The 20,341-nt window shown below is 44.2% G+C and overlaps 1 protein-coding gene across 3 annotated transcripts in view; it reads right to left on the bottom strand.

Moving 5' to 3' along the window:
• Positions 1-12,897: 12,897 nt before the first annotated feature.
• Positions 12,898-20,341, bottom strand: part of SNX9 (sorting nexin 9) — a 121,190-nt gene continuing 113,746 nt past the window's right edge. For 2 of the 3 annotated variants that reach the window (XM_054558374.2, XM_024248364.3), the window contains exons 15-18: positions 19,910-19,999; positions 18,684-18,798; positions 16,465-16,556; positions 12,898-14,646 (exon numbers count right to left, since the gene is read on the bottom strand). In XM_054558374.2, the coding sequence (XP_054414349.1) occupies positions 14,599-14,646; positions 16,465-16,556; positions 18,684-18,798; positions 19,910-19,999 (345 nt within the window). In that variant the 3' untranslated portion in view covers positions 12,898-14,598. Of the gene's footprint in view, positions 14,647-16,299; positions 16,557-18,683; positions 18,799-19,909; positions 20,000-20,341 lie in introns of those variants that run through there. The other variant, XM_063725072.1, reaches the window with a different exon arrangement.

Genomic DNA, 20,341 nt, shown 5'->3' with positions numbered 1-20,341 from the left:
TTATGACTCCAGTTCAGGAACAAACAAATATAAATAAATTGTATGTAGGAAGGAAACAGTGAAGACTTTACCCTCTATAATGGAAATGACTATAACAGTGAAATGCTTCCACCCAGAAGCACAAGAGCCCCTCAAAGCTCTAAGCCATGGCTGCTGCTTGGTCTCTTCAGCTCTTTTTTATTAATTTTATTTTTTAGAGACAGGGTCTCACTCTGCTACCCAGCCTGGAGTGCAGTGGTGTAATCATAGCTCACTGCAGCCTTGAACCCCTAAGCTTGAGCCATTCCCCCTGACTCAGGTAGCTGGGACTACAGGCGTGCGCCACCATGCCTGGTGAAGTTTTAAATGTTTTTGTAGAGTCAGAATCTTGCTATGTTGCCCAGGCTGGTCTCAAGCTCCTGGCCTCAAGTGATCCTCCTGCTTCAGCTTCCCAAAGCACTGGGATTACAGGCATCAGCCACCTTGCTTGGCCTCTTCAGGCCCCTTGATTCAAGAAAGCAGAAGGCAAGGAGAGGAGTCACCATCCTGTTGGAAAACTGACCAATTGTCAGGAGGCTGTCATTCGTAGGGGCTGCTTTTCCAAGACAGGGGCAGGGAAGAATACGCTTGGCACCAGGTAATCTATGGAGGGTCTCTGGGTGCTCACATACTCCATTTGGATGGCACATAGATAAGTGCACGCATGCTTCAGAAGGGGCACGAGGAGGCACCCATGTCAGGAAGTTCAGTTGAATCACTAAATTAGAGTGGTACAGGCCGGGTGTGGTGGCTCATGCCTGTAGTCTTAGCACTTTGGGAGGCCAAGGCGAGCAGATCACCTGAGGTCAGAAGTTTGAGACCAGCCTGGCCAACATGATGACACCCTGTCTCTACTAAAAACACAAAAATTAGCCAGGCATAGTGGCGGGCCCCTGTAATCTCAGCTGCTTGGGAGGCTGAGGCAGGAGAATTGCTTGAACCCGGGAGGTGGAGGTTGCAGTGAGTCAAGATCACACCATTATGTTCCAGCCTGGATGACTGAGGGAGACTTGGCCTCAGAAAAAAAAAAAAAAAAAAAAAAAAATTAGAGCAGTACAAAGGCACTGTTGTACAACTGCACTACTATCCTCCACATGTATGTGTGGCAGGGCAGGAACTCTGCAATGTAAAAGCACATTTTTTCCCTTTGTAATTCACAAGTATCTGTGGGCTCATACGATGGCACCCTGAAATGATGAACCTTTTGCCTAATTGTTTAAGCATCAATTAATGACTCCTGCAGAAATAATGATTCCACTGGTGGTTGTAAATGGTCTTTTAAAAATTCTTTTTCGTTTTCGAGACAGAGTCTTGCTCTGTTCCCCAGACTGGAGTGCAGTGGCGCAATCTTGGTTCACTGCAACCTCCGCCTCCTGGGTTCAACCAATTCCCCCTGCCTCAGCCTCCCACGTAGCTGGGATTGCAGGTGCCCGCCACCACATCTGGCTAATTTTTGTATTTTTAGTAGAGATGGGGTTTTGCCATGTTGGCCAGGCTGGTCTTGAACTCCTGATCTCAGGTGATCTGCCCGCTTTGGCCTCCCAGAGTGCTGGGAATACAGGTGTGAGCCACCACGCCTGGTTGTCTTTAAAAAATTCTATCATTTCTATACATCTATGAGCAGAAAATTGGTAGATGAGGAACTTTCCTTCTTTGACCAAGATAAATTGATGGTCCTCCTAAAAAGGGAGAGAAATGCTTAGTTCTTTTCCTTTACTTACTGTATCTAGATATCTACTCTTCTTCAGAGTGCAGGGGCGAGAACAGCTGTGCCAGAAAGCCCCTCCCGGCGGTGGGGCCCTCTCTGCATCACTTAGAGAATGGCAGGAGCTTGGGCCCAGGCAGGGACTCCCAGCTTCTGCTGGGGGCAGCACCTCTCTAGTACAGCCTCCCTGAGACTGCCTCCCACGTGTCCCCCTAGGTGGCTCGGACAGTCACAGTTAAGGGCAGCACAGAGTGTGTCCTCAGACTTCCCGCGTTCATCCCTTTCTCAATCCTGAAGTTTGAAAGTGGGAACCAGGCGTTGCCACCAGGTGTGTTCCCTCGGCTGCTCCAGGAACTTCTTGTCTACCAGGAAAGAAAGGAGGGCTTCCGAGTGGAGGTGGCCCAGGTGAGTTTCTACAGAGCCCTCCTTATCTCAGAGGCAGCAGCAAGCGCTCACTGATGCCCGCAGCAGGTGACAAGCGCGTGAGGGTGCCAGCTCCCCTATCATCATCATTGTCACTGCTTCCACAAACGGGGAGGTTAAAGTCCAGGAGCCGCCGGTCCCCTGCTCCGAGCCTCCCGAGCATCTGATCAATTCCAAGCCTGAGTAAAAAGTTTTGATTCTCTTTGCCTTGACAAACTCTGATCCTTCACACAATGATAAGCCTCTGGATAGTGAGGGAGTTCTGAAAGCTTCCTACTTCCCTCAAGGAGGTATTTGTTAGGCTGCAGAAAAGGAAACTGGTTCTTTCCAGGTTTTTAAAACATTCTTCCCAGTTCTTTGGCATGTGAGCTCCTGTGACCGCCCCAGCTACGTGCTCGGCAGTGCAATCTCAGAGAAGTCCAAACTGCCAGAGACTCTGCGCTTATTGCTTGGACAGTAAAGCCAGTATCATGTGATATACTTTGCCTGGAAAATTACCGTGAGGCACGTGGCAGACCCAAAGAATGAGGACCGCACCTTCTTAGCAATAAAATCAGGTCCTGGCGCTGGAGGCTGAGCCTTCTGAGGGCTTGCAGCTGGGCGCCTGCTCGCTCCACTTCCTTTTCTGGAGGGAGCTGCGTGATCATCGGCTTCTCACGCTCTGTTTGCCTAATTTAGATTATTTTTAAAATTAATTCTGTCCTCTGAGCAGCTACCAGTGTATTTTGGGGGGTCAGGTATGAGTAGTGGTTTTCTGTTTTGTTTTTTAGCCATCAGATAGAAATAATGACTGAGCGCAGCGGTAAAGGGAGGGTAGTCGTAGAAGGTAGTGGCAGAATCATATGCAGGAAATGAGCTCTGCTGACGTGATCCCACTCACCAGACCCTTCCTTAGACAGAGAGGGAAGCAACGTCAGGTTAAATTCAACCCACTGCATCTAATAAGGGCTAGTGATGACTGCATTGATTGGTCTGGGCCTCAAGGAGATGCCACGTCTTAGCCTGAGAAGGACCACAGTTAGCTGAATGGACAGAAAGCAGACAGACCACCAGGTGGGACACAGCAGGCTGGGTTCAGAGGACGGAGGGAGCCCAGGGTGTCAGGAGAGATGACACCTGCCGGTGCTCCATGCTAATCCTGGCTTTGGGCTGGGCACGGTGGCTCATACCTGTAATCCTAGCACTTTGGGAGGTTGAGGCAGGAGGACTACTTGAGGCCAGGAGTTCAAGACCAGCCTGGCCAACATGGTGAGACCCCATGTCTACAAAAAAATTGGAAAAATTAGCCAGGCATGGTGGTGGGTGCCTGTAGCCCCACCTACTTGGGGAGGCTGAGGTGGGACAATCAGTTGAGGGAGGTCAGGGCTGCAGTGAGCTGTGACTGCCACTGCACTGCAGCCTGGGTGACAGAGCAAAACCCTTTCTCTAAAAAAACACCAAAACAAACAAACAAATAAAACGCTCCCCATCCCCACCAAAAGAAACCAAACCAGCTTTGCTCCTGAGAGTCACCAGAGTGACACTTGGTTTGCATTGGTTGCAGCTCCTCTGGATGGCTAGAGAGGCAGGAATAGGTTATTTATAGAGGACTAGTTTGGATGCAGAGATAATTAAAGAGGTATCACAATGATTCAGGCCAGAGATGACAGTGGTGTGAAACTAGCAAGGAGGGGCAGAGATGGAGCAAAATGGGTGAATTACAGAAATGTTTCCAGGGCAGACCCACTGGCTTGGAGATAGACGGGAAGCAGGGCACGGGAGGATGCCTGGGTTCCTGGCTGCTGACTGGAGGGTGATGCCTCTCCCTGGACTCCAGAACAGGAAGGGAATGACTCGGAGAGTGAGCACACACAGGACAGTTGGTTTCAGGGCGGCCATGGGACCTCCAGGTGGGGACGGTGAGTGGACAAGGACATGCGTGATGTGCAGCTACCAAGAAAGGCTGCTATAGAGACCCACATTTAAGAGTCAAGAAGGCTGGGTGCGGTGGCTCATGCCTGTAATCTCGGCATTTTGGGAGGTCGAAGCGGGCGGATCACCTGAGGTCAGGAGTTCAAAACCAGCCTGACCAACATGGTAGGACCCCGTATCTACTAAAAATACAAAAATTAGCAGGGCATGATGGCGGATGCCTGTAATCCCAGCTACTCGGGAGGCTGAGGCAGGAGACTCCCTTGAACCCGAGAGGCAGAGGTTGCTGTGAGCCGAGATCGCGCCACTGCACTCCAGCTTGGGTGACAGAGCGAGACTCCATCTCAAAAAAAAAAAAAAAAAAGTCAAGGAAAGGGTGTTCTGAAATCAGGGCTGTCACTGTAATTACCTAAGAGAGAAAGCGAGTACAGAGGAAGGAGAGAATCGAGCCAAGGACAGAAGGAGGTATATAAGCAGATAATGTAATATTTTCAAAGTAGTTTCTTTCCATCTTTTTCTTTACATGCATTGTTTTTACATAGCAGGAACCTTACTGGCTGTACAAAAATACAAACTGGACCTGCAGTTGTGTTTCTGCTCTTGGCATTAGCTTTCCCTTGCTGCTTTAGAACTACTTTTATAAACATAATTTTTAATGGCTGCATAATTACACCATTTACTTTTTACATTTAAGAAGCCACATTTGAAGTTAGCTTGATAAAGTCATAAGCAAGCAATGGTGAGAAATGGAATAAGGGCAGGTGTGTGCAAAGGTCAGGGAACATTGTCGGAGCTGCTCAATGCTGTGGGGGTGGGGTCAGGTAAGCTTGATGTCGCAGTTGGTCACAGCTGCTGTAACAAAATACCATTGACTGGATAGCAGCTCACCATGCTACTGCAGTGGAGGCTGGGATGTGCAAAATCAAGGTGCCTGCAGATGCAGCATCTGGCCAGACCTCTCTGCTTCCAAATGGTGCCTTGTTGCCATGTCCTTCACGGCAGAAGGGGTGGAAAGGACTAGGACACTCCCTCCAACCTCCAAAAGGCTCCACTTCTTAATACCATCACATTGGGTATTAGGTCCCAACATGTAAATTTTGTGGGGACACCCACATTCACACCATAACTTGGGAAGGCAAGTGGCATTTGAGCAGGACCCTGGAACACAGGTGGCCTTCTCAGGGTTCAGTCAATGCCCACTGAAACTAGCTCAGTGCTCAGATTCCCCTCCAACCTAGTTGTCTCTATTTTTTTCTAACTTTTGTGGGTACATAGTAGGTGTATATATTTGTGGGGTACATGAGATGTTTTGATGCAGGCATGCAATGTGAAATAATCACCTCATGGAGAATGGGGTAGCCATCCCCTCCAGCATTTATCCTATGTGTTACAAACAATCCCGTTACACTTCTACTTGTTTTAAAATGTACAATTATTATTGACGATAGTCACGCTGTTGTGTGATCAAATAGTATGTCTTATTCATTCTATTTTTTTTTGTACCCATTAACCATCCCCACCTCCCCGCCTTCAGCACCCCCAACTACCCTTCCCAGACTCTGGTAACTATACTTCAAGTCTCTATGTCCATGAGTTTGTTTTAACTTTTAGTTCCCACAAATGAGTGAGAACATGAGATGTTTGTCTTTCTGTGCCTGACTTATTTCACTTAACATAATAATCTCCAGTTCCATCCATGTTGTTGCAAATGACAGGATCTCATTCTTTTTATGGCTGAATAGTACTCCATTGTGTATATGTACCACATTTTCTTTATCCATTCATCTGTTGATGGACACTTGGGTTGCTTCCAAATCTTGGCTATTGTGAACAGTGCTGCAACTAACATGGGAGTGCAGATATCTCTTTGATATACTGATTTCCTTTCTTTTGGGTAGATACCCAGCAGTGGGATTGCTGGATCATATGGTAGCTTTACTTTTAGTTTTTTGAGGAACCTCCAAACTATTGTCCATAGTGGGTGCACTAATTTACATTCCCATCAACAGTGTATGAGGGTTCCTTTTTCTCAAAATCCTCACCAGCATTTGTTACTGCCTTTTAGATAAAGGCCATTTTAACTGGGGTGAGATGACATCTCATTGTAGTTTTGATTTGGATTTCTCTGATGATCAGTGATGTTGAGCACCTTTTCATATGCCTGTTTGCCATTTGTATGTGTTCTTTTGAGAAATGTCTATTAAAATATTTTGCTCATTTTTTGATCAGATTATAAGATTTTTTCCCATAGAGTTGTTTGAGATCCTTATATATTCTGGTTATCAATCCCTTGTCAGATGGGTAGTTTGCAAATATTTTCTTCCATTCTGTGGGTTGTCTCTTCACTTGGTTGATTGTGAAGCTTTTTAACTTGATTTGATCCCATCTTTCCATGTTTGCTTGGGTTACCTGTGCTTTCGGTGTACTGCTCAAGAAATTTTTGCCCAGACCAATGTCCTGGAGACTTTCCTCAATGTTTTCTTGTAGTAGTTTCATAGTTTGAGGTCTTAGATTTAAGTCTTAAATCCATTTTGAATTTTGTGTATGGCAAGAGACAGGGGTCTAGTTTCATTCTTCTGCATATTGATATCTAGTTTTTCCAGCACCATTTATTAAAGATACTCTCTTCCCCAGCATATGTTCTCAGCACCTTTTTTGAAAATGAATTCGCAAGTGTGTGGATTTATTTCTGGGTTTTCTATTCTGTTCCATTGGTTTATGTATCTGTTTCTATGCCAGTGCCATGCTGTTTTGGTTACTATAGCTTTGTAGTATAATTTGAAGTCAGGTAATGTGATTGCTCCAGTCTTGTTCTTTTTGTTGAGGATAGCTTCAGCTATTCTGGGTCTTTTGTCATTCCATATAAATTTTAGGATTTTTTTTTTTTTTTTTTTTTTTTTTTTTAAAGAATGTTGTTGGAGGCCGGGTGCAGTGGCTCATGCCTGTAATCCCAGCACTTTGGGAGGCCAAGACGGGTGGATCATGAGGTCAGGAGTTCGAGACCAGCCTGGCCAACATAGTGAAACCCTGTCTCTACTAAAAAAAAAAAATACAAAAATTAGCTGGGGATGATGATGCGTGCCTGTAGTCCCAGCTACTTGGGAGGCTGAGGCAGGAGAATCACCTGAACCCAGGAGGTGGAGGTTGTGGTGAGCCAAGATCATGCCACTGCACTCCAGACTGGGCAACAGAACAAGAATCCATCTAAAAAAAAAAAAAAATGTTAGTATTTGGATACAGATTGCATTGACTTTGTAGATTGTTTTGGGTAGTATGGACATTTTAACAGTATTTTTTCTTCTAATCCATGAACGTGGAATATTTTTCCATTTTTGGTGTCCTTTTCAATTTCTTTCATCAGTGTTTTACAGTTTTCTTTATAGAGATCTTATACTTCTTTGGTTAATTCCTAGGTATTTAATTTTATGTATGGCTATTGTAAATGAGATCACTTTTTAAGTTTCTTTTTCAGATTGCTCACTGTTGGCATATAGAACGACTACTGATTTTTGTATGTTGATTTTGTATACTGTAACTTTGCTGAATTTATCAGTTCTATAAGTGTTTTTTTTGTGTGTGTGGACTCTTCAGGTTTTTTTCAAGTATAAGATCATATCATCCGCAAACAAGGATAATTTGACTTTTTCCATTCCAATTGGGATGCTTTTTCTTTCTCTCGTCTTATTATTATAGCTAGGACTTCCAGTACTGTGTTAAGTGGTGAAAGTGAGCTTCCTTGTTATGTTCCAGATCTTAGGGGAAAGGCTTTCAAGTTTTTCCCATTTAGTAATGATACTATCTGGGGGTGTGTTGCATATGGCTTTTATTATGCTGAGATATGTTCCTTCTATCCCTTTTTTCAGGGGTTTCATCATGAAGGGATGTTGAATTTTGTCAAATGCCTTTTCAGCATCAATTGAAATGATATGATTTTTATCCTTCATTCTGTTTCTATAATGTATCACATTGATTTATTGTGATACATTGCAAATGTTGAACCATCCTTGCACCCCGGAGATAAATCTCATTTGGTCATGATGAATGATCTTTTTAATGTATTGTTGAATTCGGTTTGCTAGTATTTTGTTCAGGATTTTTGCATCAACATTCATCAGAGATATCGGCTTGTGGTTTTCTTTTTTTGATGTGTCTTTGTCTGGTTTTGGTATCAGGGTAATACTGGCCTAGTAGAATGAATTTGGAAGTATTCCCTCCTCTATTTTTTGGAGTAGTTTGAGTAGGTCTCCCTATGTTTTACAACTATACTTTAAAAATACTTTGTCTTTTCAGAATCAAACCTATAAAAATTCTTATGAGAAAACACATGGAGAAATCTTTATGATAGACCTTGTAGACATCATGCTAAGTGAACTAGGTCAGTCATAGAGAATATATATCAACTAATTCCACCTATGAGGTCCCTAGAGGAGTCAGAGTCATAGAGACAGAGAGTAGAAGGGTGGGTGCCAGGGTGGAAGAGAAGTGGTGAATTACTGTTTAACGGGTATAGGGTTTCAATTTGGGAAGATGAAAAAGGTCTGGAGATGGATGATGGTGATGGTTACACAACAATGTAAAAGTACTTAATGCCACATAACCGGGCACTTAAAAGTGGCTAAAATGGTAAATTTCATGCTATATATATTTTACAATAAAATAAAAAAAACTTTGTCTTAATTACCCCATGATGATGGTGCATTAGTGCTCACTGATGTAGTTAGAAATAAAAGCTAAAGAAAAATTTTACATCTGAATGTCCAACTCTTGGAAACTGGTATATAGACTTATGTGTAGGGTCATTATGAAGACTGCCATAGCATGAAAAAACACAAAGAAAGCACAGATAAAGGATACAAAATTACATGAGACCACAATAATCAATCAATTTACATAAGAGAGATTCCCAACGACCAAATTTGGAACAAATGAGGATCTAAAAATTATGTCTGTAAATAATTGTAATACATGGAATAATAGAAATCCATGCCTCCATAAGATACTGAAACAAGGGAAAAAGAGCATCTGCCACCTTTGTAGGTGACTCTTACTGTCAGGGTCACCTAGGGGGACACTTGGGAGGCAGGCCTTGGGAGTCTGTTTCAGAGGTGCTGCCCCTGGCCTGGAACCATGTCCCTGCTCTTCTCTAAGTGATGCAGGGAGGGTCCTGCAGGTGGGAAGTGCTTTTGGGTGCATCTGTTTTCATCCCTGCACTCTGGAGATGAGTAGACAAGAGCTCACTGACTCGTTCAACTGACAGGTATTGGCATCAGAGTTAGGACTCTTGGTTCCTGACAATTCAAATATCTTTACATTACCAAGTGTTTCTTCACTGGAAGGAAAGTCTCCAACCTTCTGACGATTCCCACATCCCATAGTCAGTATAAGCATGAAATGAGATTTGTATGTGGAAAGGCAAATCAGTGCCTGGTTCGTAGCTGGTACTAATGAACGTTTAGTTAACATGTGACTTGGGAAATCAAATCTAACAGCTTAAATATTTTTGGATTATAATACAATCTCATTGTAAAAAAAATTCAGAAAAACATGATTTTCTAATGGAGATCACTCCTAATTACACCCCCAAAGAACAAATGGAGAAGCTGAATCCTTAGCAGCCCATGGCCTACCTCCTAGCCCTACTTCTGCATTTTTAGTTTTAGAGATTTTCCCGTCACTCTATTTCTGCACTACCCTGGCCTCTTAGATTTTATTGATAATGGCTTTTTATCCTTATCCACAGGCATTTATTGAGCTCCTTCTGAATGTACCTGAAAATACCTATTGACCACAAGGCAAATAGTAGTTGTCTGCTTTAAAGCAGGGCTTCCCAACCTTGACATTACTGATGTTTTGGGCAGATAGTTCTTTATCACGGAGGCTGTGCTATGCACTGTAGGATCCACTAGATGACAGTAACACCCCTCAGTAACTGTCTCCAGAAACAGCCAAGTGAGTCCTGGAGAGCACAAGTACTTCCGGTGGAGAACTACTGTTTTAAGGACATCTGACGGAGCTACCTGTTCCCTGCAGCCTTGGACATTTAGTGGTGGCAGCCATCTACGCCCATGCTCACCACCACCTCGTACCCAGCGGAGCAGTCCTTTCCAGCTTGCTGGCAAGCTAGCATGTTTTCAGTACAGTCAGTGGCTTCTCTCCAGAATTAATGACTTCCCCTAAGCCCACCTCTTGGCCTCTCTCACCCAGCACTAGGTGAGGGAGGCCACCTAGTGGCCACCTCTCAGAGTCGAGCCAGGTGGGAAGTTCCCCAACCGTTGAAGAATAGTGCTTCAAGAGTGGTTCTTTCAAAGCTCACATGGTTCCTGGAGTCAAGCTCACATGACCTCACTCTCATTCTCTGTCTTCAGAGTTCTACAAATCCTACAGAATGATTCACTGGACTTGGCAATTTTTTCTAAGATATGGATCCCATCCAAAGACCTCTGAGCTTATTGTCAAGTCAGAAACGAAGCCATCCTCTCCCCATGGGGCTTCATGGTCTTCGGACAACCTTGCTTTTTGTCCTTTGAATTGCCAATGGCATTCAAAACATTCTTTCTGCTTTGATGAAATCTCAACCTGTTGGTTCTTTTCTATTGTATGCTGATGGGGTGTGAAAGACCATTCCTCTTGGTGCAAGAAATGCAAAAATCTCAAATTAAAAAAAGCGTTTTTATGAGTTTAAAAAAAAAAAAAAAAGAAAGACCATTCCTCATCTTCCAACAGTCTAGGCTAGTGTATGTCTTTTTGGTGGCCTTATTCATTTATTCTGTCATTTAAAAAATGTTTTCTTACAAAAGTACCTGCTGGGTCAGGCATTTGATGTTGCCCTACTTACAAGCAAATAAGTCTGTTACTGCTCCATGGATACTGGCAGGGGACATGAGACAGTCTCCTGGGTCAGGGGCAAAGGACTTGATGAGCCATGGCACAGCAAGCAACACAAACTCCAGTTCTCCTTGCCCTGCCAGTCCCTTGGTGGAACCTCGAGTGGCCAGAGGGTGCCTGCTCAAACAGTGGGTTGTTAGAGGAGGACCTGGAGCTGGAAAACCCACTGTTTTATAGCAAGCAGCAGGCAAGCCCATACTCCTTCCAAGACATGACCTTGTCCCTCAAGTAGCTTGCTACAGACGCAGTGTGGAGGGGCGGCCTGGGTGAAGAGCAGTCAGGGCTCTGTGTGCTTGACACAGCTGGCAAAAAAGCCCGGTGGAGCGCGAGAGACCCACGGAAAATATTCTCCCAAAAGGGGAGCTCATTCTTCCTACTCGCTTGCGGAAAGGGATTTAAAATCGAACAGGTTGGGAAAATTGAGTTACACACAGAGGAAAAACAGGGCCATTCTCACCCATCACTGTTCAGTTCCGCTCAGCCGTCACGCCTTTTTTACTCTGACTATAGACTGTGAGGTTGGGTGCAGTGGCTCATGCCTGTAATCCCAGCACTTTCGGAAGCTGAGGTGGGCGGATCACCTGAGGTCAGGAGTTCGAGACCAGCCTGGCCAACACGGTGAAACCCCGTCTCGACTAAAGATACAAAAAAAATTAGCCACGCATGGTGGTGTGCGCCAAGGGAGGCTGAGGCAGGAGAATCGCTTAAACCAGGAGGCGGAGGTTGCAGTGAGCTGACATCACGACACTGCACTCCAGCCTGGGCCACAGAGTGAGATTGTCTCATAAATAAATCAACAAACAGACTGTGAGATTCTGGATTCCCAGTTGTTAGGCAGGGATCTATAGATTTAGCGAAGATGTAGACCAGTGGTGCCGGGAGAGGCTGCCATGCACAGCCTGTCAACACTGCCCACTGGGGGCGGGGGAGGGGGTGCCCACAGACCATCTCCCTGGGACTGAAGCCCATGACAGAAGTAGGTCATGCTGTCTCTTCTCTATGTGAGTAGACCCAGGAGTCTCATGTCCCCTGCCAGTATCCATGGAACAGCAACAGACTAACTTACTTGCTTGTAAGTAGGGCAACTTCAAACCCCAGACCCAGCAGGTACTTTTGTAAGAAAACATTTTTAAAATGACAGAATAAGAAAATGAATAAAGCTACCACAAAAGAAAGAAGAAAGTGAATAAAGTCACCAATAAGAAAACGAATAAAGTTACGTTGTTCCACCCAGTGCCTCTGTGAGTCATCTTTCTTGGTGACCCCAACACCTACAAACCATGCAGTGGGTTGACATCCCGGGACTGCTGCTCCTGGTGGGAGGCAACTGATGTCACTTGCTTGACAACGAGACTGACCTTTTCTTCCACCCGCCTTCATCTGTCCTCTCCAAATACTGACTTTTTTTTCCACTGTATTTGTAAAAGTTATGTGATTGTACGACTATAGCTCTTCTGTGGTATCTACAGGTTGATACAAATCATTAAAAATCAAAACATCAACGTATCTAAGAACCAAATGGTGCAGGTGACTCCCTGGAAAAGGACATATATGCCACTTTGCCACTTGAAGGAGAATCTTCCAGGTATCAAATCCCATGGATTCTCTTATTTTCTTTCACATTCCCTCTGCTTTTCCTCATAGTCGGCTACCACGCTCTGAGGAGCCCGTGCCATCTCCATTTCCCCCATCCCTTTTTCACTTTCCTGGCCCCTGCCTCACACCAGCCAAATCCAAATATCCGGGAGTCAGACACAGGGCGAGTGTCTGCTTCTTGCAACTCCCAGGTGGTTATGATATGCTTCCCGGACTGCAACACTGACCTACGGAACTGAAATGATGAATTCATGTCAGAAGAAATAGGATTTGGGGAAGAATTCATTGCCTGGACCATTTTCAGCAGCTGGAATAAAAAGTGCTTAACAACAACAACAAAAATCACAAAGGCCAAAAAGTGTTTTGAAAAAGTGCTTTGAGAATTTACTGTACAGTTTTTTTAAACAATTTATTTATATGTTGGCTTCTACATGCTCTTACATTCGTGTAAAACATTTATACATATTCTTTACAATTTGTACATATATTAAATGGCTATAGCATAAACATTGTTCTATGCGATTTTATAGAAGAAAAATCAAGTGGGGAAAATTATTTATGAAACATTAACAAAAACCCGTGATATTGAAGAACAAGATGTTCTCATATTCATTTGATTTCCTCATCTACTTATTTTTGGTGTCATTTTATTGATGCTGGCCCACTTTCCATTTCCCGTAATTATTAGGTCAGAAAAATGAAAGCAGCAGGAGGGAACGCGGTAAGGCACCTGTGGGAGACGGGAGCGCTCCTCCGCAGGGGTGAGACGGTGGCTGCCAGTGTTGAGTTCGAGCTGACGGTGTGCCAAGGTCCTGTTTTGCTTTATGCCGTTAACTGAAGCGCTGGAAGTGCTGGTGCTCAGAAACATCCTGTGTGAAGTTTCGGATGTAGTCAGGAAGGGCACTGGTCTGTTCTTTCTCTCCAACCTCAGAGCCCCGGGGATTCTGTACGCTGTTCAGGCTGCAGCCCTTCTCAGTCCCTACACTCTTCCATCTAATGGGGAGCTAAACTGTGATTTTTCTCTTTGCTGATTACACCAACTGGCCATGAACCCGCCACCCAAGCCAAGCAGTGTGCCATGCCCGCAGCAGCGCTTCTCATCACGGTGGATGAGCAGCCAAAGAACACGAAAGGGCCAGAGGCTCCGGGGTGCAGGGTGCCCTCCTTCCCCCAGGCCCTCCTGAGCACAGGCCTCCGCACAGCCACTCACCCGTCGGACCAAAGCCACAAAATTCTCTAAAAAGTCCCTCAATTCTTCTAATGTATTCTTTATGGCATAAAACATGCCTTAACCAAGATTAGGAAGGAAGAGTGCAAAGAGAGAAAGCACTGGTCCTCACATAAGAGCAGCACATCAGAAATGACGCTGAGGACACGGGTGGCCAGAGGTATCTGCTCATCTGCCAGGCTGTGGGATCCCCCTGGAGGGACATGGGATGGCCCACCTGCCACACACCATGATGGCACTAGCAGCCCCAGGGGCCCCCGGCATCCTCCCTCCTGAAGTGTAAGAACTTGAGCTGTAACTGTGGCAGTGAAAGGCGTAACGACTTCCCTCAATGACAGGAGCCCCAGAGGACTGAAAAGAGTTATAAAAATATACAAACATAGATATTTTTTATTCTGGCATAGTTCATATTTTTAAGAAAGTAATTAGTAATTAATTATCTGACACTGGGTAAGAACTGGAAGATTGTGGGAGACTTATAAATTATATAAGACATATAATTTATAAGACATAAATTATGACCCTATGTAAAATATCAGTGGGGAGAAACCCGTCATTTTCCATTGAAAATTCTGGTAACTTTTAAGTACTTTCCAAAAATAGAGAGAATTTCCACTGGTTTAAATAATGGATGCGGAAATGAACAAAAAACCATCCCTAAATAACTGATGCATTTAGGGCGGCTAATAAAATAAATGCAGTTTTTTGCAACTCTGTTTCTTTTTGGTTTTGTTTCCTTTTTTTCTGAATAATAGGGGAAAAAAAAGTTTTGAATTGCATTGCCCCAAGTTAGGAGAAAGCGCGTGGCGTTCTCTGCAAGGCCCGTTCTGTCCTACATCACCGGAAAGCGGCTGAGGGCCTGCCTCAGCTTTTCTGCAATCTGACAAGAAAGCAAAACAAAACAACGTTGAGATATCACTCCCATTACAACCTCACAGTATTCTTTATTCACAACTCCAACAAGTTAATTATGACACAAATTCCAATTCTTTAACTGGTCTTTTTGGCACCAGCCCTGCCCTGCGTTGCTGCTGGAGAGACCTTAACCCCGAATGGCACTGGCAGCGCTGGGGCCCAAGCTGGCCCTGGTGGTCCCTTCCCACCGGGAGGCGTCTACACATGCTCCCCACCTCTGCCCTAGCGGCGCTTCCAGACCACCTGCTTTTCCTCAGATAAGCTGGGGGCTCAGGCCTTCACGCTTGCCTAGAGCCCCCTCTTTCCTGGAGGAGTATGAGCTTCCAGAATCCCCTGAAGGTTGTGTTGCCCTGGCCAGACCCTGCTGTCACTGCTGAGTGTGCAGACAGCACGAGCCTGCCTGTGAAGCTAACGAGGCGCTGCAGTGGTCTCTGCGCCAGGGCCTCCTGCTCCTTGAAGGCACAGCTGTCTTATCCATCCCTGGATGCTAAACATCCAGAGTGAGGGCTTGGTATACAAGAAACACTCAATATATGTCTGCTCCATGAACACATACGCAAATTTTAGTAACTTAAGGGTTACTTTGCCATAAAACTTAGATCTGAAACCTGACAATCTTCTATCAGCTATTTAGGTTTATGCAAAGACAGTGATGAAATACATGGTTTTCTATTCTGAATTACAATGTCACTATACCATACCTGGACTTGAAAATCAATAAATCAACACTATCAAAATTCTGAGAGTTGCCCTTGCATTATTTTCTCACACAGACAAATGTAATCTGTTATATTCTAATATACAATGAAAGGCAAATCCACAATGGTACCAACTGATGGGAAAAGTGTGCATTTAAAGAGCACAGGGCCCATGTCCTGTAAGGGAGGACAGGGCTTAGGTGAGTTCCTCCCATAAGTTAGTCTCCCAAACCAACTGTCCAAGACACAATTCACAAATATGCATTAGGTACATCAAGTACAGTTCTCCTTTAAGAACTGGCTGCCAGAGACAGGCGTTTTCAGCAGTGTCCAGCTCGCAGATGCCACCAGTATGGCTGAGCAGAGGGCTTGCTCGCCACTCCTCACGAACATGGCTTAGATCCCATGGCCAGAGGGGAGCTGGGTAGGCAGCAAGGCCGCCAGCGGAGGCTGGATTCTACATTACAGACCTTACCTGCAGGTGCCTGAGGTGGACATGCTACTAGATTTTTGTTTTCTATAGACTCTGGTAAACAACAAAATTACTAAGCAGAGGTAAGAAAAATTTAAGTTTTCATTATTTTTTTGTGAATAGAATCATTCCAGGTCTTGCTTTTTTGGTTTTCTCTCTGCGATTTCCATGGCGCACTGTGAAAACCTCATTCACAAAAAGCAAAGGCTGCCTTTGGTTTCCTGTGTGGTGCCAGGCTCCTGTTCCAGCTGCCAACGGAGCCCCAGGGACGGCTGGGTGACCTCATCTCATTCAGCACCGTTCCTGGTGCACAGAGGCACAGCGAGGCTGTGACAGTGGGGAAGGAGCTGCACAATAAGGAACTTCTTGGGGCCTTGCAACTAGCATCCAAGACCCCTGCTTCAGAAGAAAACCTTTTTTTAACACAGTGTTATCCAAAAAGCAAAGGGCAGATGGAATTAGATTAAAAAAATCCTGTCCAAAATTTAGTTTCCTTTGGTTTATTACTTAGGATTAAAGAATACAAACAGATTAACTTTACATGGTCAAAGTGGTTTACCAGGAACCCTCTTCTCCTCAAGCACATGCGAAAGGCACGTGGACGCCCACTCACCGTTTCGTAAAACTGCACTTGCTGCTCCAGGTACAGGCGGATGACACTGTTGTAATCATAGATCCGGTTACTGTGAAAGTGATTCATCTCAGCTACAACCAAAACCAAAACATCAATCAGTTTTCCAAGTTTTCAAATGACAACACCTGGTTTCTCTGCTCAGTTACAATGAATCATCAACCTGACCTAATCTGGTTGGCTGTTGTTGTCAGTTCTTGGAAAATCACTTTACTAAGAGGTTAGAAAAACAAGTTGAGCTGGGCGCAGTGGCTCACACCTGTAATCCCAGCACTTTGGGAGGTGAGATGGGTGGATCACCTGAGGTCAGGAGTTCAAGACCAGCCTGGCCAGCATGGCAAAACCCCATCTCTATTAAGAATACAAAAATTAGCCAGGCATGGCGACAGGTGCCTGTAATCCCAGCTACTCGGGAGGCCAAGGCAGGAGAACTGCTTGAACTCAGGAGATGGAGGTTGCAGTGAGCCGAGACTGCACTACTGTACTCCAGCCTAGGTGACACAGCGAGACTGTCTCAAACAAAACAAAACAAAACAAAACAAAAAACAAGTTAATGACAAACATTACTTTCCAGTAAATGAATGACTTTCACTGACTTGCATATTCAAAACTATAAAATCCAATACAGATAAATCACCCAAATGTGGACTATTACTCTAACAGAATTGATCAAATAGAAAATACTTGGTCATATTTGCTACAGATGACTGCAGTTCAAAGCCTCCGGTGTGTCTGCATTGGACCTAGCAGGCACCTGGGGTCCCTGCCCCGCTCCCTCCTGCACAGCAATTGTTTCAGCAGGTTTCTGGTGAAAGGCTGGGCAGCGTGTGGGACAGCGGGAGACCCTTCTTCAGTACGGGAAGCTTTGCTGCCCCTGAGCACCAGCAACGCTGTCAGGACTCAACCTCTCACAGGGCAGGAGGACTGGATGCTGAGGGACAACTTTCTTCATCTTTGCTGAATACATGGATTCCTTATTTCTCTGTCCCCCTCTGCCCCTGCCCCCAACTCTAGAGGAGTCTTCGTCATCACAGGGCTTCATTGCCTCCCTCGGATGCCTCCTACGCTGCCTTCTCCCAAACCCTCCAGGCTGAGAAAGCCAGCGGCTGCAGATTCCCACGACATGCAAACTGTTCTACATTTTACATTCAGTTATTTGAAGTTGTACAAAGCTTTGTATTTATCAATTTGGATAACCTCAAACACAAGTTCAAAACCAAATTCCCCATTTCAAACCCTTCAAAACCCAAAACTTCAATCAGGTTTCCTCGTTTTTGCCGTAGTGGCCTTGGCTCTGGACACTCCCTCGTCCTTCTCTTTCTCCATGAAGCCCCAGTCTTGAAAGCTGTTCCTCGGAAAACCCTGCAAATGCGCTTCATTCTCTTCTCCCCAGTGCCACATCTTCCGGCCCTCAAAGCTCAGACTACAACAGTGAGATGGTCTTCTGGCTGGGCTCTTAGACAGTGTCTGCATCTTCCAATCTCCCCTCCATAACTAGCAAATCCTTCTCCCTTGAGGATTGACTTACTCCCTTTTAATGGCTTCTTAATGCCCGCATCAAGTCTAGAGCTTTCAAGTTCTTTCACAATCAACATTTATTTCCCAATCACCTCTAAGTATGTTTTGCTCTTTCACACCCATGACACAATCTAGCACAATTTTGTGGCTTTTGTTCCTAACAGAACACGCTCTCCATTCTCTGCCCATGCGAGTGCCATCCACCCATCCGCCAACAGGAAAAATCCACTTGCTGCCCTCATCTGCTCAAGAACGCTCAAACCTATACAAATTCATGTCTTTTCTTTTTAGAACACAAAAAAAATGTGCCTAAAATGACACACCCAAACCCCTTCACATTCCATGATCCCAAGGCACGCAGGTTACAGACTGCTAAAAGCTGGGCTCTGGCATTTAATAGAGCATTATGATACCACAGATTACAAAGGGAATCTTCAATGTCTCTCAGAAATAATAAAATGTGCAGTTTTAATCAAGCTGTCATCCATAGCCAGATAAGGTGGACAGGTGAAAAATTAAATAAATATTACAGATTTTCATCAGCACCGGGATCCTGCAAACGAGGGGCTTACGAGGTCTCACTTACTTAACTGCTGCTCACATCTGGATTTCTCTCTAGCAAGGGAACTTTGCTGGGGGAAAAAAACCTCCACCAGCACCTCATAAGGACCCTTTCATCTTACCTTGCAACGCGTAAGACATGATGCTGACTCTCTTCACCATGTTCTGTTTGTCTTGTAGGGTGATCTTACTTGTTGCAACTAGTTTGTCACTTTCTTTCACTTTTTCTATTGCTCCCTGTGAAATATAAAATGCAACAGTATGAATAAAGCTGAAATGATTAGTCATTAGTTTAAAATATAACAATGCTAATATATTCTATAACGGATTTGCTACTGAACAGGAAATACCTCCACAAAATAAGAAGAGAGGAAAGCATCTAAATTTAACTTCCTTCAAGTCCCTTGGAAGCAAAAAGGCTGCTATTCTTGACAAATGTCACTAAGCTAAAATGAACAGTTTTATGCTACAACAAAAGAGAAAAGCAAACAGCATACCATCTCTGTAATATTCAGAAGCCGCTGCCATTTGAGGAGTAGCACATAATGGAAATCAGGCATTAGCAGGTTTTGGAAGTCATGTGGCTAGGTACAGGGCAGCATGTGCACACATGCATTCTCTCTCTCTTTTTTTATACAACAAAATATTTTATAAGCTAGTGCCTAAGTGTGCTGATTGTAAGTCCTGGGCTCTCCTTTGATTTTTTAAGAGGCGCCGAATCCATTTAAAGACTCAGATGGAAGTGGCTGGAAAAGCTGCCAAGCATTTCCCACTCCAGTGTCGTCATGCTGCTCGTTATTTAGGGCTGTCTGGAAGGAACAACTCTATACTCATGCATTAATTAGGCTCCAGGCCTACAACTCTGATGCTGCTGGCATACATTTTGACAACAAGCTAATTGTTCTGAGTTTTATATTAAGTTATCTGAAGTTGTACAAAACTAATTTACCTATGGTACGCCTTCATGATATTTAACTTATAAAGCAGAATGCTAAAATGGCCACATGCCAGGACTGTTAAGATCACAGACCAGCCCTTTGCAGAGATTTTCCTAACAAATCCAAGTACATCACAATATACTATAGACTACTATGGTTGACATAAAATATAAAATACTCACAACTCATGCCTGAGGAGATGTACAGATTTTTAAAAAGGTAGAGAAAACCAGAATTCATATGTGAGGACACCCCAAACCAATTTTAAAATTCAGTTACAAAACCTTTCTAATGGGAATTATAGGTTGTTTCTTTTTTACTAATAAACATATAAAACCAATACTGACTACTGCGCATGTCTGCCTCCTTCACCTGCTGTTGTCTTCTATAAATATCTACGATCAGGTTACCTTGTGAGTGCCAATGATGTCAGGGAAGCAGCCAAGAAAACCTTTATACTCGTGATTACATTCCATCAGGAAATGGAGATCTTTCTTTGGCTATAACAAGATACAAGCTGATTGTTACTGGCAGAGAAATTCAGAAAATCAAGGAAAAGATAACTATTATATCCAAAGACTATAAATCCTGCATGTGCTACACTAAATTATTGAGTGTTAAGCATTCAGATCACTTTTTCTAAAACAAAATAACTCCCAAGACTGCCATCCTTTGAATCATATGTTGTAAAGAAAATGACAAAACACCATGTGATTTTTAAATTGGTTGGTAAAATTAGTTATTTTGACGTGGCCCAAAATAATACCACCACGAAGGAAGAAGGTTCAGCTAATGCTGTATGTTTACAAATGAATGAGTTGCTGTAGTTTAACTTCTAAATA

Source organism: Pongo abelii, chromosome 5, assembly GCF_028885655.2.
Source record: "Pongo abelii isolate AG06213 chromosome 5, NHGRI_mPonAbe1-v2.0_pri, whole genome shotgun sequence".
Classification (NCBI taxonomy): Eukaryota; Metazoa; Chordata; class Mammalia; order Primates; family Hominidae; genus Pongo; species Pongo abelii.
This window is presented reverse-complemented; position numbering and strand designations above follow the sequence as displayed.